The sequence below is a fragment of the Artemia franciscana genome, chromosome 7, assembly GCF_032884065.1.
Source record: "Artemia franciscana chromosome 7, ASM3288406v1, whole genome shotgun sequence".
Taxonomy (NCBI): domain Eukaryota; kingdom Metazoa; phylum Arthropoda; class Branchiopoda; order Anostraca; family Artemiidae; genus Artemia; species Artemia franciscana.
Window position 1 is genome coordinate 52,840,389 of NC_088869.1, and position 26,834 is coordinate 52,867,222.

At 34.8% G+C, this 26,834-nt stretch overlaps 1 protein-coding gene and 1 long non-coding RNA gene across 2 annotated transcripts in view; one reads left to right on the forward strand and one right to left on the reverse strand.

The window, feature by feature from the left end:
* LOC136029454 (uncharacterized) overlaps positions 1 to 11,971 on the forward strand; it is a 53,399-nt gene extending 41,428 nt beyond the window's left edge. Inside the window, exon 2 of the long non-coding RNA XR_010618050.1 lies at positions 11,745 to 11,971. This is a non-coding gene — a long non-coding RNA (uncharacterized LOC136029454). The remainder of the gene's footprint in view (positions 1 to 11,744) is intronic.
* A 5,160-nt stretch (positions 11,972 to 17,131) lies between these two features.
* LOC136029453 (uncharacterized protein C19orf47-like) overlaps positions 17,132 to 26,834 on the reverse strand; it is a 46,443-nt gene continuing 36,740 nt past the window's right edge. Inside the window, exons 8-9 of the mRNA XM_065707864.1 lie at positions 23,935 to 24,005; positions 17,132 to 17,355 (exon numbers count right to left, since the gene is read on the reverse strand). Of these exons, the coding sequence (XP_065563936.1) occupies positions 17,296 to 17,355; positions 23,935 to 24,005 (131 nt within the window). The 3' untranslated portion in view covers positions 17,132 to 17,295. The remainder of the gene's footprint in view (positions 17,356 to 23,934; positions 24,006 to 26,834) is intronic.

Consider the following 26,834-nt stretch of genomic DNA (forward strand, 5'->3'; position numbering starts at 1 on the left):
CTAAATATCGTCTGTTAATCAATGACGTTATTGCACATGTTGCCAATGATGAGAAGTACAACACAAATTCAGAGAAAACCTAAAAAAGGATCCAGAGAGAAAGGTGTCCGCTTTAACAAGGAAAACCTACTTTGGGCCAATCAGAAACTCAAAACTTTGGTCATATGCTGACATCAAAAACGATCAAAGGAGATTCCAGAAAAATCCAAGCAATTGAAAAAAATGCTTGGACCGAAAGGATCAAATCAGCTTTGAACAATACTTTTTTAAAGTAATAAATCTACAGTAAGCAATAAACAGGGAATGCATAAATTCAAAATCTATCATACTTCGACAATCTGCTAACATGGTTGCTGGTGAAAAACAGAAGTAATGGTCATCTTATTTGGAATGAAACTCATCGCAAAACATTCACTCTCATATACACTAATATCTACAACAGCTTAAATTGCGTTGACCCCAAAGGACGAGACGTAGTACTTAAGCCATACGCTTCACAGCATAGCTTTGGAACATTATTCGTCTATAGCTGATGATACTTTGCTTATTTTCTCAAGATAGTCATCGTCAACAAAGTGGAAGTACCCTCAGACGGAGGAAGAGACTTTGGTTGAAGCTCTTGCATGGAAACACTTCCACCAAGGTACTTTTAGAAACTTTGTAAAAAATTTCATAGACGAGTCTATCAAAGCCTTACCCAGCCATGGAATTTTTTGAGCGCCATCTATTCTCCAAATCTAATTCATTTTCAGCCTTGCCATCTTAAAGTAAAAACACTCATAGTAGCGTACGGATTCCTGTGGTAGATACACTGTCAAACTGGCCTCTTCCTGACTTCGACATAAAACAACCCAGGTCATTCTTAGTGGTAGGCAAAAATAAAAGGGAAAAGGTTGATCATCTCCTTGAATATGTCAAATGGAATTTTACTAAATCTGCATCATTCTAATATGAATCATGATTAGACAAAACCAGACAGAGATCAGGACCATTAGAATGCTAGCCTGTTATAAATAAGAACAAAGACAACATTATAAGCCTATACAAATAATGCTGCCGTCTGAAAGACATTAAGAAGCATGGAAATACCAAATAGCTTACTGTGAAGTTCAGGAGCAGTTGATCTCACTTTCGTGTCAGAAAAATACCTTGTACTTGTCGACAATAAATCCGTAGGGATTTTGAAGTTGAAATCATAGAAACACCACATCAAGAGCTCTCATTCAAAAGTTGAAGCCAAATTTGTGTGATTTGATATCAAACAGTTCGTGGTAACGAACTATACCCACCTGGCACAATATTTGTAGCTCCTTAGTAGTTTTCCAATAATTTAATGAAATTTATGTTGGATGAATGAATCGGACATGAGACACATTATTTCCTACGGTAAGAGAACAACATGTTACTCGACTGAGCCAAAACCTCATTGATGATATTATATTCTTAGGAATACATTCTAAGCAATCAATGTATTGTTTCTGGGATGCTAGTCAAATGAAGTTAAGGTCCACTACATCATAACAGGTTATTTGCACAATCGATTTCTCTTTTGGGTATATAGTAAATGCAATCGGTGATTTATTTAGGACACCTTTTTTGGCATCATTCCGAGAATATGCAAAACAAGGTGATTTGAGATGCTTGCTGGACAGACATATTATTTTGATGGTTAATGAAACTTGGATCGATATTTAAAAATTGTAATGAATACAGCCGGGCAGGTATCATTTTTGTAGTGTAATGATCCTGAGCCCGGAAAATTGATATTGATTATTGATTATCGACTATTGATTATTGGTTAATAATTATTGATTATCGATTATTTGTTGAAATTTATGAGTATTTAATAAAATTGGGTTTTAATTTTCAGACATTCACGTTAAAAATACACCTGATTTTATCAATAATATTTGAGTTTTCAATAAACTTGGGTTTTAATTTTCAGAAACAAGGACATTCACATTTAAAATACATCTGAATTTATTAATAATATTTGAGCATTTAATAAACTTCGGTTTTAGCTTTCAGAAATAAGGGTATTCACGTTTAAAATACATCTGATTTTATTAATAATATTTCGGAAACGAACCACTGACTGCATTTACAATATATCCAAAAAAGAAATCAATTGTGCAAATAACCTGTTACGATGTGGTGACGCTTAACTTCAGTTGGCTAGCATCCCAGAAACAATACAGTGACTGCTTAGAATGTATTTCTAAGAATATAATATCATCAATGAGTTTTCAGCATATCAGAGAACCCACTGTAGACGTTTCAAGCTTCTATCGACGGCACTTTTTCCCCACGGTTACCATATCGAACCTATTCAAAAAGCATTTTGGGGGAAGGCTATGTCGGACTTAATTAAGACTTCTAGTGCTCCTTTTAAGGAGGAAAACAGATTTTTGCCGTATCAAAGCGGTATTTCTTGCAATTTTGTGGCGCAAAACAACAGCTCTGATTCAAGGAGGGTCAAAAGGCAAAGAGTGCAAATTTAGAAATTGCCAAAGCATTTAAAATTACCAGTATGTGTAGAGCTTTGCAGTTTCAAAGCTAGTATTACCGCATCGTGGTGCAGTTCTTCATATAAAGATGCAAGTAGACCAAATAAAATAAACAGTTCATATAGGTATTTATTTGAAAGCTTCCTTAAACTTAGCGGATTCATTTGAGGCTCAATAAAATTACGTACAAGGGTGTATAATTGTAGAGCAGCTATTAAGAAGGAGGGCCGGCAGAACTTTGTGCAAGTAGGGGGAATCATGCCTAATGCTTCAAGAAGTTTGTTTTTGTGCCCAAATTTGTAATCTTCCCGTTAGCCTTCAGATGAACACAGAAGTAAGTTTGGAGTGAAGGGAAAAATTAATCTCTCCTTATTCGCGGGAATATTTTTGGACCAGGCCCTTGAAATATATGTAATATTTATGGGTAATATGTAATGTGTATGTAAGAATAGCTTCCCTCTTACTTCAGATTTTTTTTTTTCTGCGTAGCATGAAAGATTACATTCGAAGCTCACGGGTTGTGTGTTTATGTGTGTGTGTGAGTGTTTATAGATTTATGTATTTATACATTGTTATCATTTATGTATTTATACATTGATACTTTGTAATCAAAATTCTGATTTCAGATTTTTGGTTACTTTTAATCCCTTTCACTCCTTACCTATAGTTTGTTATCATGACTTGTTCGATATGTCCTACTACAAAACCTACTACTTATGCTGATTTTAAATATATAAGATATATCAATTTGAAATTTTGAGATATATCATAATATATCAAGATATATCATGAAAATGAGCCTAATTTTAAGAATACGGATTGAACACCTTCAGAACGGGTGCAATCTTGATGAAAACTATGCGATGATGTTCAAGAGCTCCCCTCTTATTGCAAAGATGATGATTTAATCAGGTTTTCGGAAATGTTACCCCTCCTCAAAATTATGGTAACCCTAATTTGGCTTTAAATCTAGCAGAAATTGTAAATGTAAAAACAAGTTTTGCCAAATGAAAGAAAGAGTGACATTAAAACTTATATGCAAGAAAAATAATTCCGTATGTAAAGGAAGAAACACCTTTCCTAGCCCCTCCGCCTGTTCTTTACGTTAGTGTTTGCCCCAATACTTTGATAAAATGCCTTTGCTTTTATGCCCCATTGCTTTGGCAAACATTTTTCAAGGTCAAGGCTATTTGGAATGCAATAAAAAGAGTCAAGGTTCAAAGTGAACAAGCTCATGAATTACAATTTTAATCTGCTTACTAATGTGCATTTGTTTTTAATTATAGCAGCTGCAAACATAAAATAAAGCAATAGCTAAGAGCTCATATGGCACTTGTGACGAGGTCGGAAAAGCCAAGAGCCAAGAACTCATATGGCATGAGCTCTAACAAAATTCTTAGAATCAATAAATTGATTTAATAGGAGAATCAGAGGCTTAATGCCGGTCAGGATTTAGAATAAGAGATCTGAGACACGAGGTCCTTCTAAATATCAAAATTCATTAAGATCCGATAACCCACTCGTAAGTTAAAAATATCTCATTTTTCCTCTCCCTCCAGCCCCCCAGATGGTCAAATCTGGGAAAACGACTTTATCAAGTCCATTTGTGCAGGGTCCCTGACACGCGAACCAATTTTCATCGTCCTAGTACGTCCAGAAGTACCAAACTCGCAAAAGCACTTGACCCCCCTAACTTCCACAAAGAGATCAAATCCAGTACGATTACTTCAATCACGTATCTACGACATTTGCTTATTCTACCCGCGAAGTTTCTTCCCGATTTCTCCACTCTAAGCGTTTTCCAAGATTTCCAGTTTCCCCCTCCAACTCCCTCAATATCACCAGATCTGGTCGGGATTTAAAATAAAAGCTCTAAGACATGAGTTCGTTCTAAATATCAAATTTTACTAAGATCCGGTCACCCGTTCGTAAGTTGAAAATGCCTCAATTTTTCTAATATTTCCGTATTATCCCCCCCCCCCAACTCCCCCAAAGAGAGTGGATTCAGTCCGGTTATGTCAATCACGTATCTAAGACTTATGCTGGTTCTTCCCAGCATGTTTCATCCAGATTTCTTCAATCTAATCGTTTTCCAAGATTTCCGGTTTCCCTCTCTAACCACCCTAATATCACCGTAACCGTCTGGATTTAAAATAAGAGCTCTGAGACACAAGGTCCTTCCAAATTTCATTATGATCCGATCACCCATTCTCAAGTTAAAAATACCTCATTTTTTTCAATTTCTCCTCTCCCTCCAGCCCCCCAGATGGTCGAATCGAGGAAACGCCTGTTATCAAGTCAATTTGTACGGGTCCATGACACGCCTACCAGTTTTCATCGTCTTAGCACGTCCAGAAGCACTGAACTCTCCAAAGCACTGGAAATCCCCCCAAGTCCCCCAACGAGAGCGGATCCGGTCTAATTATGTCAATCACGTATCTAGAACTTGTGCGTATTCTTCCCATCAAGTTTCATCTCGATCTTTCCACTCTAAGCGTATTTCAGAATTTCTGGTTTCCAAGATTTCTGTTTCCCCCCTCCAGCCCCCTATGTCCTCGGATATGATTATTATTGAAAATGGAGCATCTGAGACATAAGAGCTTTCTATATATCAAGTTTCATTAAGATCCGATCACCCATTCGTAAGATAAAGATACCTCGGTTTTCACGTTTTCCAAGATTTCCGGTTTCCCCTCCAACTCCCCCCAATGTCACCGGATCTGGTTGGGATTTAGAATAAGAGCTTTGAAGCACGAGATTGTTCTAATATCAAATTTCGTTAAGGTCTGATCACCCGTTCGTAAGTTACAGATACCTCATTTTTTCTAATTTTTCCGAGTTAACCGTCCGAGTAAACTTGGTAAATACCAAGTGCCATAAAAAGGGTACTTGTCTGTTAAATGGAAGGCACTCAAGAATTATGCTGAGTAGGTCTAGCAGAAACCGGTTCCTCTTCCTGGATCGGTTATGGTTTGCTTATTTTGAGTAAGAAAACTACGATGTATGTATATTTTTTTACTAAATATTTAATATATAGAGGTGGTTAGGTTAGGCTGGGTTAGGTATTTAATATAATGCGTTCTACGCGACCTACTTTCCACAATTCTGTATCGTAATTTCCGTAATTTTGTTTCTAAAGTATAGTATTATCATCATGTTTTGGTATATTTAATAATGATTAACCGAACTTCACTTATTGAGCGCGTTGCGTTTAACAGATAAGTACCATAAAAGAAATAAAACGCGAAGGACAAAACCAACATGATCAATCTTCCTTCATCTCTCATGGTTGTTAGTTTTTCATGGATAGATTTTCAACGGAGTCAAATTAAATCTTATAAACCTTTACGAGATCAAAATACGTTATTAAAGCGTTAGTTAAAGGTTACAGTCCAAATGTCGGATTAGAAGAGTTTCGAATTAAATAAGAAAAATATCTTGCAACTCAAAAATTCTAGCTGATTAATAATGCTCCTAGCTGATTTTTGGGCAATATTATAGAGAGTAGTTTTTGCTAATTATAATTAATTATTCAATCCAATTTTCAACACCAATACAGTATAACATGACCAGAAATCACAATGAATAATGAATCAAACATTAAACGAGCAAACATTGCCATGGATAAAAGCGGAGACTACCAACGAGGTACTGAAACAGTTTTGCCAAATTAAAGTACCTTCCCAATTACACAATAGCGAATTACAGTATTCCTACCTCCCATGAAATAAATTTGACTGGTGGATAAAGGCTAGAGTTGAAAAAATAAACTTTATCATCTTTTGATGCCCATTAAATTAAAAATTAAATTTTTTAATAGAGCGGAAAGAGCGACACTTAAAACGAGCGACAATTAACACATATAGGAAGCCAAACATAAAATTAACACAGCCTACAATGAACCACAAGAGGATACTTTTTCGAATCAGTCTTCGTGATCCACCCGTTTGTTTAGGTTAGGAAGACACCTAACATCATGAACACAAATTGAATAAGATTAATCTTACTTCATGTTGCTAGTTAGTGTTTTTTCTACCCTACCAAAAAACAAACAGAGATTATTACGTATATAAGAAATTATAAAAAAAAAAACACTGTTGCTTAAACAGCGAGGTCTTGGGGAGGGGGCAACCTCTTTCATATATGTAATAATTTCTGTTCGTTTTGAGTTATGATACTGTTCCTAACTTTAAGCTGAAAAAAAATTAATTACTTACAGATAGTATTTGTTAATGAGAAACGTACGGACATTTTTCACGGGGAAATTTCCTACAGGGTGGATTGCCTGGGGATATTTTCAGCGGGGAGAAAATGTAAAATACTGTCACAATAAAAATGAATAGGAATTGATGTAAACCACATTTTCCACAAAACAAGTTTATCAAACAAAAGTAAAGAGCCAGTAGCAAAGTAAACCAAATCAAGCCAACACTAAACGGACATAAATTCAAATTCTTTTCGAAGCGTAAAACTACCACAAATTACCATCAATAAATAAATGAAACTCAATACGAACAGAAATTACAATAAATGACCGAGTCAAACTCAAAACGAGCAAAAATTTACATGTGTTGGGCTAACACCCTCAAGCCTTCTACCAGAACATAATTAGCGCTTTACTGAAAATCAAATTACTTTTTAAATGTTTTCACTTTTTTACTATAATAAAAGAAAAAATATTAAAAGTTTATGGAATAAACGTCTGTTATATGCATGTTAAATTACAAATACAGAAGAGAGAATAATGAGGACTTTTTTCCCCAAGACAGTGAACGAACAACACCTATTTGAATATTTCGGCCCTATATCTAAGGGCCGTTTTCAGCAAAGAAAATAATAAATAATACAGACAATAAAAGGTCTCGGTTAAAAATTCATTTTTTCAAAATAACCTTGGCATCATTACTTCTCAACGAAAAGTACAGCCAAGAGTCTGACATGTTGTTGACTATATTAAACTGACAATCCACGGTTATTTATTATTTTTAGTAAACTATAAATTTGTTTTCTGTTTTTTAGTAAATTGCAAATAATGTTCTGGTCTTAAGAAAAAATGGGGGTTGTCAGCCCTACTCCTTTTCATTTTTTCTCGTTTTGAGCTTGACTAGGTTATAGGTTGTAACTTCTGTTCGTTTTGGTTTCATTTATTTATCAATGGTGATTTGTGGTAGTTTACACTTGGAAGATAAGAAAATTCACTCGAAAAATTTGACAATGCTTTAATCCGTAAAAACGTAAACATTAAGAACTTGTTGGTTCTCAAAGCCAATTATACTTTCAACGAAAAGGTAAACTTCCTTAAACTTGTTGGTGCCATATGTTTTTAGCTTAATTCTGATTTTTTTTTTTTGCCTACGCTTCTTCTTTTTTTTTATTTTGGCGCCCGTTACTGCCAAAAATTGTGGAAGTTCATATGGAGTTTTTTTCAACAAAAGTGGATTTGCGGCTTTTTTTTTAAGATACTAAAGGTGTGTAAATTCTTTTTTTTTCACTTTTCTTTGCATTTCTCAACGAAAATAAAAATATACAATTCAAACAAAAATTTTCAAATTTGGAAAGGGCTATTTTCAACGGGGGGAGGCTCTAGGGTGGGTGTATTTTACGCAGGATTTATGTTCCAGGGGGATATTTTCCGTGGTGGGAGGTATTTTGTATTTTCCAGGAGGATTTATTCCGTAGGGGGTATTTTCCGCGGAGGCTATTTTCCACGGGGGGGGGGATTTTCCAAGAAGGGGGTATATTCCGGGGGATATTTTCCACAGGGGGTATTTTTCACGAGGAGGTATTTTTCTGAGGGATGGGGGTATTTTTTGAGCGAGGGGGTAAACGCCTAGAACCATAATAAATACAGGCAAAGCAGTTAATGGACATCAAATACTTGTAACAAAACAATTTTTACCAATTCTTCATCTAACTTTAGACTGAAATATTGTGTATGGAGGCTGCTGTGTTGATTCGTAATAAAAGAAATTAAAGATTCGGTAAAAAAAAAAAATTGTCTGTTTTGTGTATAATATAATAAATGTTGATGAGACTTTCCGGTTGTGATAGAGTTTTAGCCTAGTTAATATCAGCCTTTTGAATCTCTCACTATATTCGAGGTGTCCAATATAGGTGTCACCATTGCTGACCAATGCTGAAGCCTTTCAAAACTCTGTTGTGTAACTTTTACTATTTGTTGAAAAATTTTATCCAATGACATTAAACAGCATTTAATATGGTTTATCGGAAGTTTTAAATAAAACTACTATAAACACCATTGAAAAACATTTTTACATAAGAAAATGCTGTCTAGAAAAAAAAAATGGAAAACCCTTATTCTAAAAGTTCTAGCTTTAAGAAAACGTTTCTCGGTTGACAAATCCTGAGATGCCATTAGGAAAAGTGATGGGCACTCTCTAATAAATTGATCCAGAGCTCCTTGATAATGGCACACAAACCTAAACGTATGTCTTCAAGCGCAAAACGCATTCCGATGCAATTTCTAGGCCCTGATCCAAATGGTATAAATGCATTTGGATGTACTTTTCCTTTTCGATCAGGTGACCATCGATCTGGATCAAAATTCTCTGGATTTGGGAAATATTGCGGGTCTCTATGAAGTAGGTAGAGTGAATATTCACTATCATACCTTTTGGGATATGCAATTTGTCATATGTAACTGCTTTGTTGCATAGACGCTCGACCCTTATGGCTGGAGGGTAGAGTCGAAGGACTTCATTGATATATTCGATGCTGTTAGCTACATTGTAATAAAGTAGCCTACTCCGTTATTCTCGCCAAGCTTATTTATAGCTTCTTCTCGCAGCTTGTCTTGAACTTATTGATTCAAAGCAAAACTATACGCTGTCAACGTCAATGTTGTACCTGTGGTGTCATACCTACAAGAAAAAAAAATCAAATAAAGATAACTGTACCTTTGTTATGACAAAGAACTAGACATATTTAATTCTCTTATCTGAAGGAAACACTTAAAAACGAATAAACCTTTGAACAATGAATTTGCTCTATAACCCAGATTCTTCGTAAAAAATACGTCATTTGCATTTTTATTTTTCATATCTATATATTCATTAAAAAAGGAAGGGATGATAAGTATGATCTATATTCCATATTCGTCGGAAAAAAACATTACCAGAATATCTAGTTAACACGTTACCAAGAAAGAGGCTATATATTCGAAAACAGAATAGATGTAAGCATTCAAAATCAGAAAAATTACTGAAATCTGTTTGTGCAAAAATTTAATTCAACTGAACATTTAAGCTTCTTACCTACGTCTAAAATGCGAACTCCTTTTTCTAGTTTTTTTTTTCTGTATGTTGAATATATATCGAATCTTTTATCTGCGCACGCATTTAAAACAGTGGAGTGCCCACAATGCTGGGCACTTCCCTTAGTATTACCCAAATATTGCAGCACCTTTTTGACCTTCAGACTTTTTGGTAAAATTGGCTGTCTTAATATTCGATTTGATTTTTGGGGGGTTGTAAGGGTATCCGAAGTCACTTGGGATGTTGATCAGGCTCCGGACGACCCTTCAACCAGTTTCGCCCCTTAGAAATAGTACCTAGGTTTAAATCTTACGAAAAAACAAGCCCTTTTCTGGGACTATCCATTCCTTACAGTGAGGCTGGGGTAAAAAAAATAATAATCCAAGGAAACATACTGTAATTCATATATTCAATGTTTTTGCGTTCACTATGAGCGTAAATCCTTGTCATTTTAAGTACGGCTTTTCTATTAGAAAGTAAGTTTGACCAGCTGCGTCAGCAGAAAAGATATGCTCTTAGGAGTAAGTAATCAATCGGTCTAGTAGTCCTAAATGCAAAATACTTGTATATTCGAATACCATACTTAATACCTTAATATATTAAGCATTAAAGAAAAAACAACTACCTCACCCACTTTGTACTTGGTATGGTAGTATTTATAATTACCTTTTGTAATTTCCAAAGAATAATTTTACAATGTTTAGGAAGCTATAAATTACCTTTTAAATTGGTATACAAAATCCGCGACTAATCACCGCCGTTATTTGATTTAAATAACTAATACCATGAAAATAAATAAAAGTAATAGTTTGTTTTTATCCCTAGTAGATATACTAAGGACAGTATATCTGTCCCTAATTTAAACTCTAGTTGCAAATTTCCCTTTGCAACTTTGTATTTTTGCTAATACTTACTTGACTTGTTTGCTAATAAGACTTTTATAATACAAACAAAATTCACCATATGTGAATTCTATAGAACAAGATGCATAAAATGACTTACAATTGAATTCCCATGTCTGTTGGTTGATTTATGAAATCTGAAGATTTTCCTTGGAAATTAACGAAATAACCGGAATCTTTGAGTGCTTTACATTTTCTCCGTGTCATTTTGTTTTAAATCTTGCTTTAGGACACGCCTATGATGAGTATATTGTTATTCCTCGAAAGAGGTTTTAGGCTGGCCAAACTGGCTTGAAACTAAAATCTTTATAGATCCTTGAGAGCTAGTTTCCTAGGAGGAGATGCAGCTCATCAAAAAGTATCTCCGAGAAGGGGGAGTGACCAAACCCCATCTTTTTTATATTTAGCTACATGATTTCATGTAGCTACTAACAGTAAAACAAAATAACAGAAAATCGAACCTTTGAGAGTAGATATAACATGTTCAATTCAAAGCGCTGCAATTTTATATTTCTCTTGTAAGATTTGGTAATATCAGCGAGTTACTTACCCCACTAAGCAAGACAAAATTGATTGCATGAAAACAATTTCCTCTACTACTTCAGAATTCAGCCGACCCTTTTTTGCTCCTTCACTTACAGCTTCCAATGACATTTCGATAAAATCACTATAGCTTATACTGGAATATACACATTGTTTCAATAATGTCTCTGCAATTAATATAAGAAATTGCCACTGTTTGAATTTAATCATCCGTCCAAGGGTATGTCAACCCCAAGACAGCAGAAAGCAATCATGTTCATTGTGTATGTACTAAATTCATTCTAGCCTCAAAAATATCGTCACCCTTTGTAAAGTTTTCTTTGAGACTTAATACCAGACGACAAGAACATTCTCCCATGCTGACTGACATACGTTTAATTTTGCCAGAGCTAAAAGCAGGTGATATAGCTGCTCGAATTACCTTCAAATCTCTGCACTGCAATGTTTATAAATTGTCGGAAAATTCTAGCTGGAGAAATGATTAAATTCTTTGACGAAAATATTTCTTATGATTTCAGATTCTGCTATGTTCATGACGGGCGTCGCTCCATCAAAGGTTCCAAAAATTCTCCCATATTTCTGACAGAGTTGCTCATCGTATTCTGGAAGAACTTTTTTCCAAGTGTTCCAAGTATTGCCGAATATTGGGATTAGCTCCGGTCCAGGAATATTTGCTGCTTTGAACACGGAATAAGTGAATTGTTTCCACCTAAAAAAAACAAACATGTTTTTGTTTTTACCAAAACTGGCTAACAGTATCATAAAGCCGTAATTATTTACCTAAAATTCATTTGTATTATTTTTGAAGGCATGCAAAAATCAGCTTCGACGATATCAAAAGAATTAGGAGAGAAAATGGCTTATCAATTTGGGCATGTAAGAGCAAACAATAGTTTTTTAGGGAGTGAAGAAAAAGCGATTCTAAGTTACACAGCAAAGCTGTCCACGAAAAATTTCTAGAGACAGGGGAGTGGACTGAAAATTTCTATAGGTCCGAATTTCTCTCAGGAAATGATTAACTCTACTTAAGAAAGCAATAAAGATTAATACTATTCTGCAAATTTTCGGCTTTTCGGTAGGACACAGATAACCATATTTTCCCCTTTCCCTCTACTGTGAGCATCCTTGACACCACAAAACTCTTCTTAGTAGCTAAGTGGGGAGGGTATCTACAGGGTTTCATGCTTCTTTAGAATTTTGCTACCTACTTTGACAATAGACATCCCCTCGTCAAAGCAGATTCCTGCGCAGTGTTTCTACGTCTCTTTTCATGGTACCTGACAGCTAAGATTATGTGCATTATAAATATTATATAGAAATATTTATCCTGTATGTGTGCTATGCTAGGATTAACACATTAAAAAACTTTAATAATCGAAACGAGAAACATTCCCTGTACAAGTCCCGTGGTAGGCGAGTACTCCGCCATCGGGATTTAAGGAGTCTCTGCGGATAAACTGTCAGTATCCCGTGGGTTCTTAATATGTACAATCCGCCAGTGGACCCGGGGTCTATATAGGTAAAAGTGGCCATTACCCCAAAGGTATATACAGGTACAAATGGACAATATCCTCGGGTCGCTGCAAGTGCAAGCGGCCAGTAGTGAATTTAGTGGTGGATACCACCATACTAGCCTTAAAAATAACAATTTGACAACCCTCGCCTATCAGATTCCGTAAAAATGTCCCAAAATGGGGTCCAATATAGAATATGTGGGGAGCCACACTATTATATATTCGAGAAAGGGTTTCCAATTCAGATTAAGTTGTGATGTAAACACACTAGCATAAGCACTTCTAAACTTGAATTGCTCTCGCAATTCAGAGACCCCTCTTGGGGTCTCTGCAAGTACAAGCGGCCAGTACCCGCATGAGGCCTTAGTACGTGCAACTGGCCAGTGTCATCGGGGTCTCTACAGATACGATTGGCCAGTACATTTTGGGAGCTTAATACGCCATCTATACGTTGATACAGCCGGTCACTTCATGTCTACCTTTGTGAAAGCGGTCCTTCCCAACGCCTACGCTGATACAAGTGGTCATTCCCATATCTACGTCGATACAAGTGGTTACACCAGACCTACCTTGATAAAAGCGGTCGCAACATTCCTACGTCAATACAAGCGTTCGATATTCCAAACTCCTTCACTGAGTGGATATACAGTTTAGTTTTAAATGTATTTTACAACAGAAGGGAAATAAATTTCAGAGCGATAACATTGTAAATATATCCTCCCTTCAAGTTATATTTGAGAAAAAAAATAATATCTTAGAAAATTAGTGGTTTTACACTGTTGGAAGTCGAAATTGAGCAAATTAAAGTTGGGGGAACAGTTATATTTTGCAGCAAAAGTTAATATAATGCATATACATAGACTACAAGATGCTATGTATATGCCCAATTGTCGAATAATTCCAAGACCCAATAGTCGTGGTCTAAGAGCAGCAACATAGCAATCAATATTGGGAAAGACGAACGTAATTTTTGTATTGGACATCTTGAATGGGTCGAAAATTACATGTAACCACAGCTAACCCTTTTGTTACTGCCAAAAGATCATTTTATTTGGTCTTAAAGTTAATTGAAAGAGTTCCAAATAAGAAGTGCTTACAGGGACATATTGAAGATGCTATATATTGTAATGATGAATATGGTCTTGACTCGTATTTCTTTGAAGAACACCTAGGTGGGAAACGTTGTTAGTACCAATCCTTGATGTTTCAACGAATAAAACATCAAGAAATATACAACTGTCCGAGGAGAAGCCAGATACATAGTTTGCGAAAATGACACGATCCATCCCATGGTGCTACTTACACCTCTACCATTGATTGTATTTTGTGTAAAACCAAGAACGTCTCTCTATTACCGTTGAGAATAACCTTCTTATTTTCAATGGGAGAACTAGGTAAATCTTCCCCAGATCTATTGAATAGTTAAATTGGAACGAATCATTCTTACAACCAGAGACTATTCTATTGGTTAAATGACACAAATCTAAGTGATCCCGTCCATCCCTCCCTAAGAATCGTCCAATCACAAGGTCTAATTTTTGAGAATACTTTCGACAAGAGCAATTTGATACTTTCCCGGCTATACTTGAGCCGGGCTGAGCAACCGGCTTGAGCAAATTGATGCTTAGAGGCTCAGAGACATTGGACTTGAATACCACATAGAAGTCATTAGACATCGTCTTTGTCTTCGACTGCTGCCCAAGAATTAAAATCGAGTTATATCCTAGCCAAAGACCAAGCAACTGTCTCTTGCTTCTGTGAGTTTGACTCTTTAATATATTTTCAATTTGATGGATTTCACTATTATTTTTTCAAAGTTCACAGTTATAAAGACTGCCGAGAATATCTTCATCTTTGGTGTCTCGGAGACGACACGTTACAGGTTTAGTGTTAAGGACCTTCGACAGTTATGAAAAGTTCTGTGGACCATAAGCAATTCCCCTTTTGAAAAAAACTTTAACAATTCCATTAATTCGAACTGTATAACCAACAGTGAATTTCTTCTTCCTCTTCTTGCCTCTAACGTCGCTTTCATTGGAATTTTGTTTAAGAAAAGTATCAAGTGTATCCTCGTCACCTCCTCGATAAAATTCCTGAGGACTAACGTTGGGTATAGACCGATCGGAGTGCTGATTGTAAAACTGCAAGATTATATTTAAATCATGAATAAAAGCAGTAGTATTTTTCAATGCACAATATCTGTAAATTTAAAGTCACAAAGTACTTATCAAACGTTCGGTCAATACAGCCTTTATTGGACTACGACAATGATATACTATTGTATTATATTTCAACAGCACCTTCTTTACATGTGGATAAACACAATCACTACCGATCTACAACAATCTTACTCAAGAATAGTCTCTAGAGCTTTAGCTTTAGGAATGAAATGGCATATCCATAGCGAATAAATACAATGATTGGAGGACCGTTTTGGTGCCTTTGAATCTAACCTAGAGTCAAAATATCTGCTTACATTATTTGCAAGGAAAAAAAGATTTAGTTTTTTTATAGTGATCATCACCAAAACCAATGATTTTGTTGTCGAGCGTAACTCGGTGCATTCTGTAGATATCTCCTGCTAGCCCTTTTTGAAGTCCAATGACTTGAGAGAATGTGGTGGGGGAACTTAGACTCACCATTTTACCAATATTCTCATAAACACGTTTCAAAACTTCCATATTGAACACATAACACGTAGTTAAGTGTCAGATACCCTTTTGCATACTAGGGAGTAATAATGATGGTGGTGAGTTCATATCAAGACGTCTTCACTCCCCACCCCCACAAGTGTCATCAAAGGATTTACAGTGACATTGTCACTACTAGTGGTAGGTTTGCTAGTATTTTCCGTGACTGATTTGAAATCTTCTGCTGCTATGATCTATTATTTGCTTTAGATTCTTTTTTTATTGGAATTAAGTCTTTTGGATAAGGTCATTTTTATTAAAAAGTTGTACAGATGATTGTCAAATGATAAAAGTCTTTTACGATATGTAACCAAATTTAATATCAAATCAAGTAGATTACAGCTTTTTCCATGAACTATAATCTTGATTCAGTCGGATATGTCTTATTGGCAGCCAGCATATACACAGTGCGTTTTGATTTAATCTTAAAGACACGTTTAGTTTATAAGCATAATGAGTCACTTGCATAACAATTGTGGGTTGACCTACCCAATAACCCTAGAGAAATAGTTATTGGACCGTATAGCTATAGTGAACAAAATGACTGTCTTAAAATTCTGGCTGGATACGTTTGAAAAATTATGGGCTAAAGAAGAGGGCTGATTGCCCTCCAATCACTTATGACTCTTACAAAGGGCACTAGAACTTTTAATCTTGAATAAAGTTAGCTCCTTTAAAATATCAATGATATTACTAACAATGAGAGAGCAGCGTTGGCTATGATATTTCTTATATGCCCTTTTAATACGTGTGCATATAATTTTTTTGTTTAACTGAATCTCCCCTTAAACGTCCCCTGAAAGTTTCAACTTAATGCCATTTGTGTCATTAGTTACAGTAACCGTAGAAGTAGTATTACAAGTATACATAGTGTCTTCTGGCTAGAGTTCAAAATCTGTCACAACTTATCCTGAAAGGTCTAACTTATTAATATAAGCCGTTTTTGTGGTATTAATTTGTTACCCCTTTGATAATCTACATGACCTTAGTTCGTTTTGATTTAGTTCAACATCCGCCTAAATATTCCTTGAATTCTTCGCTGTACATCCTTAGCTTGTGTAGTAGCAATAGTTGTCGTGGCAGTAGGAGCATTAGTAGTAGTATGCACATAGTACACTTGTTGTCGTTTTTCAACATCCCCTTCAACAAACAATGAAAGTTTCAACCGTTCCTAAAGCATTGCAAATACTTCCTCTTGACAACCTATGCGAACAGTGTGTTTCCATTTTGTTCAACTGTTTCAATGTTGCCCGAAATTTTCACTTAATATTTTTAGCTTTAGTAGCATTTCAAAAGCAACCTGTTTATTCTATCAATTCTAATTTTAACCCTACTCTTCCAGGATTGACCCAAAGAATTCCCTCCAGCGAAAAGATTAGGTTATGCAAGCCTTAAATAAAGTTGTTGAAGCATTGATCTTCCTCGTCAATACAAAAAATCTTGGCATCCTCCAACCCACCCTCCTTGCTTTCAGTGAGGATTAGAACTGTGTATCCATATAATGAAAATGTAAGTACAGTTGATCAATTGAGAGCGCCTTTTGACATAGCAATTTCAATCTTATAAATACTCCTAAAATATCACAAAACCTTTCAAAACAACAGCAGTTAACAAAATTTAAATGATTGCTGCACACTCTGTACTTCCTAGCTTTTCCAGAAATATCTAAAAAAAAAGTATTTACTACAAAAAAAACTTCCATTATGTTAAATCATCTTGTTTTATTTTTCAAGTATTGATAATTACTGAATTTTACACTCATTCCTATAAAAAGATCGAACAATACACCCTTATTCAAAATTTAACAAACATACATTATTAAAACAAACTGATACAATTTGAACTTTATTAAAATGACCATATCTTTATCTTCCAAGCCTTGAAAATACACTTTTTCTCTGTCCAGTCTCAAAAGATGACGACTTCTAAAATGAACAAAACAAAAATAAGAAAAGGCAGAAAGTCAGTCAAAATTATAATTTAGGAAGCACTATAAAGATAGGTTACTTTGATATACACTAGAAGTACTACTGCAATACATTTGTTTTCATTTATTTACATCGAATAATATTAAGCAAACGTTTATACTACAAAATCAAAAGATAGATGGAAGGAAGGAAATAAATGAAAAGCAAAAGAAAAAAACGAATCTGGTTTAGAGAAAAAGCCTTTTTGTATGAGGTGTGCAAGAAAAAAGGAAACCTGTCTACTACTTAAATTCTGTGTCCACTAAGCTATTTTGAAAACCATGCAAAGAAGCGCTGATTTCCTTATGAAATGGAAGTGAGTTACATGGACACGAGTTACTTATCCAAGGTATGGTATGATATATTCATTTAACTTTTACAGCAATTTACATACAAAAAAAGCGGCGTTCAGATACGTGTCTAACTAGAATCATACGTATAGAAGTGTGTCAGGCCAGAAATCAATGTCTAGACAACTACCGTTCACAAGTAAAATCTGGATTTTCGATTACAGCCAGTCAGAATGTGTCAGCTTCCGCTATTTTAAACACCTACGTTTGCATTTCCGAACTGAAATTTAATTTTTGTTTTCTCATTTTTTTTCCATTTTGGGCAAATATGCAACACCAGACATAATGATGAAACACACTAAGGCAATTTTTTGGATTGTCTCCTCCATTATCTTGTGACAATAAAAACAGTGATTACAATTTTGAAAGTTTTGCCGCATAAGCTCTCTTGATTGGCTAGAAATGACGGCTGTAATCCATTTGAAACTAAATTTGTAGTTTTAGCTAAGCACTGAATTCTTCTTGGGAACAATAGTTGTCTAAATACTGATTTCTGGCCAGACACGTGTCTAGATATGAAATTCTAGCTGGACACGTATGTGAACGCAACTTAAGCTGCTTTTAAAAATATATGGGAGTAACAGTCCCCTTAAAACTTCTATCTTAGGTCATTTCATACCTGGAAACTGCGATTTCTATGATTTTTCTTTTGGTTATTTCAAAACTAATAAGTTTTTAGGAAAGTGCCATACTTTTGTCAATGTTACCACGTTGAACCGTGAAAAGCAATATTAAGTTGTTAAATTTGACAACACTTTTGAACTGTAAAAAAAAAAAAAAAAAAAAAAAAAAAAAAAAAAAAAAAAAAAAAAAAAAAAAAAAAAAAAAAAAAAAGAACACAGGCAGTCTACAACCAACTACTGCAACAACACCGTCAAACATTTAGGTGAAATCAAAATTGGGAAAAACTGATTTCTCGGAAAGAAAAAAAAAAACAAAACAAAAAACAAACAAACAAGACAACCAATTTATCAATGTATACAAAACCACGATTTAGTTGAGGGGAGGCGTTTTCTTTCCTCTTCATTTTGGAAGTACACAAGTATTGCTAGAGTGGAAGTCTTTCAGTTTTTTTCTAGTCACATCTTCTTTTTATAAAGAAAGTCGTCATTTTTTGGTCACTGCCACGGTAAAGAACTGCACCACCGTATTTTTGTATTTATTTTATTAATAGTGATTAATAGTTTATTAATAATAACGAACTGTAGTAAGGAGCGACCCGGCTCAATAGTAACCAAAACTCTAAAAAATTGAACTTTGATATCAATAGCTACATCAAAAGAATCGCATTTTAATGCTGATTTTAAATATATAAGTTTCATCAAGTTTAGTCTTACCCATCAAAAGTTACGACCCTGAGAAAATTTGCCTTATTTAGGAAAATAGGGGGAAACACCCCCTAAAAGTCGTAGGATCTTAACGAAAATGAAAGCATCAGATTCAGCGTATCAGAGAACCCTACTGCAGAAGTTTCAAGCTCATATCTACAAAAATGTGGAATTTTGTGTTTTTTGCCAGAAAACAAATCACGGGTGCGTGTTTATTTGTTTGTTTTTTTTCTTTTCCCCAGGGGTCATCGTATCGACCAAGTAGTCCTAGAATGTCGCAAGAGGGCTCATTCTAAAGGAAATGAAAAGTTCTAGTGCCCTTTTTAAGTGACCAAAAAAATTGGAGGGCATCCAGGCCCCCTCCCACGCTCATTTTTTCCCAAAGTTAACGGATCAGAATTTTGAGATAGCAATTTTGTTCAGCATAGTCGAAAACCATAATAACTATGTCTTTGGGGATGACTTACTCCCCCACAATCCCTGGGGGAGGGGCTGCAAGTTACAAACTTTGACCAGTGTTTACATATAGTAATGGTTATTAGGAAGTATACAGACGTTTTCAGGGGGATTTTATCTTGTTTGGGGGTGGGGCTGAGGGGGGGGGGGACTATGTTGGATGATCTTTCCTTGGAGGAATCTGTCATGGGGGAAGAAAAATTCAATGACAAGGGCGCAGGATTCTCTAGCATTACTATAGGAAAACAATGAAAAATAAACATGAAAACGCTTTTTCAAATGAAAGGAAGAAGTAGCATTGAAACTTAAAACGAACAGAGATTATTACGCATATGAGGGGCTCTAAAAATACTTTAGCATAAAGAGCGAGGTATTTAGGAGGAGATAAATACCTTGCTCTTTATGCTAAAGTATTTTTAGTAATTTCAACTATTCTTAAAGGGGTCATTCTTAAAGAATTGGGACAAAACTTACGATTTAGTGTACAGAGCGAGGTATTAACGAGGGTACAAACCCCCTCGTATACATAATAAAAATATAAGGTTATGAAAGTTTGTTACGTAAGTTAATTCTTAAGTTACGTATATTTTTTACTAATAAAAACGTTCATTAAAAATTAAAAGTTCTAGTTGCCTTTTTAAGTAACCGGAAAATTGGAGGGCAACTAGGCCTCCTTCTCTACCCCTTATTTCTTAAAATTGTCTGATCAAAACTAAGAGAAAGCCATTTAGCCAAAAAAAGAATTAATATACAAATTTCATTTTAAGAATTTATGTGCGGAGAGCCAAAACCAAACATGCATTAATTCAAAAACGTTCAGAAATTAAATAAAAAAAAACTAATTTTTTTAGCTGAAAGTAAGGAGCGACATTAAAACTTAAAACGAACAGAAATTACTCCGTATAAGAAATGAGTTGTCCCCTCCACAATCCCTCGCTCTTTACGCTAAAGTTTGACTCTTTGCCACAATTCTACTTTTTAAAACAATTAAAAGCTTTAGCGTAAAGAGCGAGGGATTGTGGAGGGGACAACTCATTTCATATACGGAGTAATTTCTGTTCGTTTTAAGTTTTAATGTCGCTCCTTACTTTCAGCTAAAAAAATTAGTTTTTTTTTCATATTTAATTTATATTTTAGAGCCAACAAAGTAGGCGCCCAGACCAAGCAAATTGCTCCTATATAAGATTTGAAAATATCTTTAATATTGTATTCCACCTCGTTAAGCTAAAATACTCATAGTTCTTTTAAGGAATTAAATATAAAAAACAAGTTTTTTTTTAAACTGAAAGTAGGGAGCGACATTACAACTTAAAACGAACAGAAATTACTCCGTATATGAAGGAAGCTGTTCCCTCCTCACCACCCCATTGTTTAAACTAAGGTTCCACTCTTTATCTCAGCTCTACTTTTTAAAACAGTAAATAACTTTCTTATTTCTGAACGTTTTTGAATTAATGCATGTTTTGATCTTGGCTCTCCGCACATGAATATTTAAAACGAAATTTGCATATTAATTTATTTTTGGCTAAACGGCTTCCTCATAGTTTTGATCGGACGATTTTGAGAAAAAAGGAGCGCGGGAGTAGGCCTATTAACCTTCCAATTTTAGTTACTTAAAAAGGCATCTAGAACTTTTAATTTCACGAACGTTTTATTAGTAAAAAATAGGCGTAACTTACGAATTAACTTACGTAATGAACTTCTATATTTATATGTTTTTATTACGTACATGAGGGCGTTCGCCCCCTCGTTCTCTTTACACTAAGGCTCAAATTTTGTCCCAATTTCTTAAGAATAACCCCTGAATCACAGAGGCAGTAGAACAAATAGTTGAAATTAATAAAATTACTTTAGCGTAAAGAGCGAGGCATTAGGAGGATGTGAACCCCTCATATGCGATACAATTTCTGTTCGTTTTAAGTTATAATGCTGCTCCTTACTTTCAGTTGAAATAACTGTTTCACATTTATTTTTTTATTGTTCTTTAAAAAAAAATACTAAAAATCCTGCGCCCCCTTCATGGAAATTCTCTTCCCCCATGACAAATTACTCAATGGAAAGTTCCCCCCGCATAACCCCCTCCCTCAACCTCTCCCACCGACCAAAATAATCCCCCTGAAAGCGTCTGTACACTTCCAAGTGTCCATTACTATATGTAAACACTGGTCAAAGTTTGTAACTTGCAGCCCCTCCCAAGGGGACTCTGGGGGAGTAAATCGTCCCCAAAGACATAGCTATTAGTTTCTTCGACTATGCTGAATAAAATGGCTATCTCAGAATTTTGATCCGGTGACTTTGGGAAAAATGAGCGTGGGAGGGGGTCTAGGTGCCCTCCATTTTTTGGTCACTTAAAAAGGGCACTAGAACTTTTAATTTCCGTTAGAATGAGCCCTCTTGCAACATTCTAGGACCACTGGGTCGATACGATCACCCCTAGAAAAAACAAGAGCTAAGAGCTCATATGGCACTCGTGACGAGGTCGGACGAGCCAAGAGCTCATATGGTATGAGCTCTAGCGAAATTCTAAGAATCGATAGATTGCTTTAAAAGGAAAATCAGAGGCTTAATGCCGGTCGGGATTTAAAATAAGAGCTCTGAGTCACGAGATCCTTCTAAATATCAAAATTCATTAAGATCCGATCACCCACTCTAAGTTACAAATACCTCAGTTTTTCTAATGTTTCCTCTCCCTTCTGCCCCCCAGATGGTCGAATCGGGGAAAACGACTTTATCAAGTCAATTTGCGCAGCTCCCTGACGCGCCTACTAATTTTCATCATCCTAGCACGTCCAGAAGCACCAAACTCGCCAAAGCCACCTATTTTCTAAAATAAGGCAAATTTTCTCAGGCTCGTAACTTTTTGATGGGTAAGACTAAACTTGATGAAACTTACATATTTAAAATCAGCATTAAAATGTAATCCTTTAGATGTAACTTATTAATATTAAAATTCCGTTTTTTAGAGTTTCGGTTACTATTGAGCCGGGTCGCTCCTTACTACAGTTCGTTACCACGAACTGTCTGATCCATAAATTAAACTGAAGACACATTTTTTTTTTGCAATTGAGCTGAAAAGGATGAAAGTGAAGTATATATAACTTCATTAATATTTGCTGGGCTTTACTTGGCAAAACCCCTCATTCTCTTTATTTATGATGGACACAAAGATATCACAAGGGGTTTGAAGAAGAAACAAATTAATCTTTTTTCAATATATAAACAGAGAACATTTAGAAATACTATAACTCTAGAAGCAACTATGTAGCATCAAAAATGAAGACGACAGAAGAAAAAAAAAATTAGTAATGCACTATAAAAGTTTAGGAGGAAGAGTCAGCAACACTCTTCATATACAAAATAGTGATTCTAGTTTCATGCTTTAATACTGCTTTCTATTTTAATTTGAAATAGCATGTTTTTCTATCAGATTTTTTTTAACGACTAAAAAAAATACGAGGTTCAAACGCAAAAGTCGACACAGGCGCGATAGGAAAGCGAAAAGCAACAAGTGATAAAAAAGACGCAAAAAAAAGAAAACAAGCGCTTATACACTAATCATAATACTATTTGATAATGCTAGACTTATTAATTGCAAAACACTAAATGAAAAAAAAATATCAACAACTTTAACTCTTAACTAAGGCATGATTTTAATTAATTCTTAACTACACACAACTTAAATTTCATTTTAATGAAAACATTATAAGGTTTCTAAGACATAATTGTAGCCTACACAATGTTTCGAGACTAAATATGGCTATTTCATATGTTGTTTACGTTGTACGTGGTATTCATTGTGTTGTATGCAAGAATAAATTCCAACAAATCTTTACAGTTCAGGCTTTTCAAGATGGAGATAAATAAATAGAAAAAGTAAAGAGAAGAGAACCTTCCTCTAGAATATGAGTTTTGTATCCATAGGTAAATTAATTTTGAAAAAAAACTGTAGTTAACCAATCCATATTTTAGCCATTAGTTCTATTTCAAAGGTGTTTAATAAGTACACTTCATGTATTTTTCAGGCACTTTTGTTACCTACCAACAATTTGAGCCAATAATTATATATTATATTACTATTAGTATATGTATTATATTTACTACATTATATTAAACATCATATATATGTTATCTTGTATTTATACTACTGATAAATTCATGTTATATTCTATATTATTGAGTCAGGTAGGCTTTTGCAATAGAACTTTCTAAACTGAACTCAAGACAATACCATGAAGCCAATATATCAATCTAGACTTTTTTCTCCTTGTATTACAACATAAAGGGCAGCTATTGCCCCGGCTTTACGAAAAATCTAGGAAAATATTAATAATGCACAAGTTTCTACGGTAGATAAACAGATAAAAGTACATAAAGAATAATAATAAATGGATGAAAGTACTTACAGAACCTAAATCTAGCTTATGACTCATTGAACCAATTCTATTTTTGGCAGATACTTCCTTCTGGTCAGAAACTAGAAAAAGAAAAGGATATGTGTCACAGTTCCCCATACATATAAAGAGGATATAGGAAACTTCTTATGCCAACGCAAAAATATCTGTCTTGAGCACCTTTTACGGTTCGTGGAATTAGTTAACAGGGGTTAATTGATTAAGCAACTAATCTAGAAATCTAGTCATCTAGAAATATACATATGAAAATCACTTTCTGTGCTGTACCCGCAAAAAAGAAAGACAAATCGGTATGAGGTGAAATGTAGTAGAATTTGTGCCAAGACTACTGAGAAGCAACCAGAAAGAAAACCCGGCGGCCACGAAGAGTCTCTGTTGAATTAAAACTATAACAAGGCATGACCTCGTTTGCAATGTCGTAACCGGTGAAGATGTCGTAACTAGTTTAAGGGTGAGATAATAGATGCCACCTTTCCTTGAAACAGACTTTCTTGAACTGCACTGTAAAATTAAGATAAGCACCTCATACGTTAAAAAAAAAAAAAAAAAAAAAAAAAAAAAAAAAAAAAAAAAAAAAAAAAAAAAAACTGAAAGCACTACAAAATATCGAGGAAACCCATAGATTTAAGTTTCCTTATCCACAAACTGAAAAACAATTTTTATAAAATAGAAATACTGCACTTATGAGAAACTGATATTTTTGCTGGCGTGCAGCATAAGATACTAGCGAGTTTCATTAACTCTAATCCAGTAATAACTAAAAAATAAAAAAATAAAAAAATAGTGATTTCCGTAACACCCATACCACAACCCCCTACCGCCCTTTCTCACTGCAACCCCACCTCCCTACCGCTCTTCCTTTCTACAACCCTCATTCACAACAAAATATCTAAAATAGCCTTCAAAACAGCCCTCTTCCCCCTCTCTACGAAGATAAATCAAATCACCAGACATTTAATAAATACATATATCTTTCAAGATTTAGCATCCATCCAACACCACAGCAGTTTTGAAGAAGGAAAACACAACATGCCACCGATAAGTAATTCCTGTTCTTTGTCTGACCACGGAGCTTCAGAGCCTCTATCATAAACACCTGAGTTTAGAACACCCGAAAAAAGGACTAGACCAAGTTTAAACATTTTAGGAGAGGAAAACGTACTAATGAACAAGAAAAAAAAATACAGAAAGTTCCCCATAATCCCGAGCTAAAATTGAAAGAAGATTATTAGATACTTTTTATTTGTTCCCATGTTTGATTCTAGTTACTTTGATGTGTGTTTTATTTTTCAGAACCTTTGCTTCGTTAGGTCTTATATTCAAGCCATATATATTCGTTTGTCAATAGATAATATAACCATGCTTAAATACTGCGCAATTACAACGGATCAGCATCAACTATAACGCATCAACAAGAAATAAGAAAAAAAAGAATGGCCAGATTACCATTAGTGCCATTGCCATTAGTGTTTAAAATAGTATTGTTCTATTTCAATAGAAAAAAAAAAAACAATACTGTTTCAGTTTATAATAGTTTATTCTGAGATAATAGAGTATGTGTATGTACGTTAAAACTTTTGGCGTAGAAGACATATATACTCACGTTAATACCCTCCTTTTCTAAATACTAATAACATTTGACAAAAGTTAAAAACAGGTTTGACAAAAAGGGACCCTTTAGCAAAAGCGTGTCCAAGTTACGCCCAAAATAAGCGTGAAATAGCTTTACCTCAGAAGCTTCAAATATACCCGTTGGACACAATAAATATACAGGTGGCATACCTGGTTCCACCGCTTAGTTTATATTGCTTTACTACTGATAACTCACCGTCAAACCAGACCACCCTAAACTACAGCAGCTATGAACGCTCCTTATCCACCCCACTCTGTCCACATCTTCACTTCCACCTATAAAGTTCTGAACTTCATTTAATCCTTTCATATAATCTGTTCCCAGCACATTTGAACATTTTCAGCATTTCATTTTAGCTGGAATCCCAAAATGCAAGACATTTGGAAACCTGTCACCCTTCAGCTGCAAAAAGTAACATAATTTTCCTACCCTTTGTATCTTAGAGCCAAAGACTCCGTATAGCTTAATCTTTTAAAAACAGTCATACAATCCAGAAACGAAACCAATTTGCAACATTCCTGTCAGTCTATCTCTAATACTCGTATAATGTCTTACAACACGAAGGCGTTTCGCATTCACTTATGCTGTGTGAAAAACCAGAATATTTTGCAACCGAATGTTGTTGAGGTTATTACCGGAGTTTCTTCTAGCATGTTAGGTTAAAACTCCTTAGATTTACAATATGAACAAAAAGAAAATTTCTTGTGCTTTGGAAATCACGTAATTTTGAGCTGGATTGATGAATAATGTTCTGTTTCAATGCACCAACATTATTTACTTGCTAAGCTATAGTTCCTGCCCTCTATGTTTCAAGAACAAAAATAACACCAAATTTTTAATCTGTTGCTTCGTGTTTTTAATTTTGTTTCTGATTAATGAATGTAACTACTTTTATGATGTTCTAAAATTTTTATCAGCCTCACACAGATTTGGATTCAAAAATCCGTAACATTTGATTATTTTATAAGGGCTGGGAATCGTTTGTCAACAAAATTAAGACAAATTGCAGGTTTTTTTGCTCATTCATTTTGCCCTGCACTAAAATTTAGAACTAAGCAAAATCTGATGTGATTCTTGAGCAACATTTCAAACAGTTCAAATACGGCTCAAAAGTAACAGAAACTGTAAAAAACAGAATTTTGATATCAATAGACACATCAAAGAATTGGCTCATTATACTGATTATAAACATAAAAGATACATTAAGTTTAGTTTTACCTATCAAAAAGCAACAAGCATGAGGAAATTTGCCAGATTT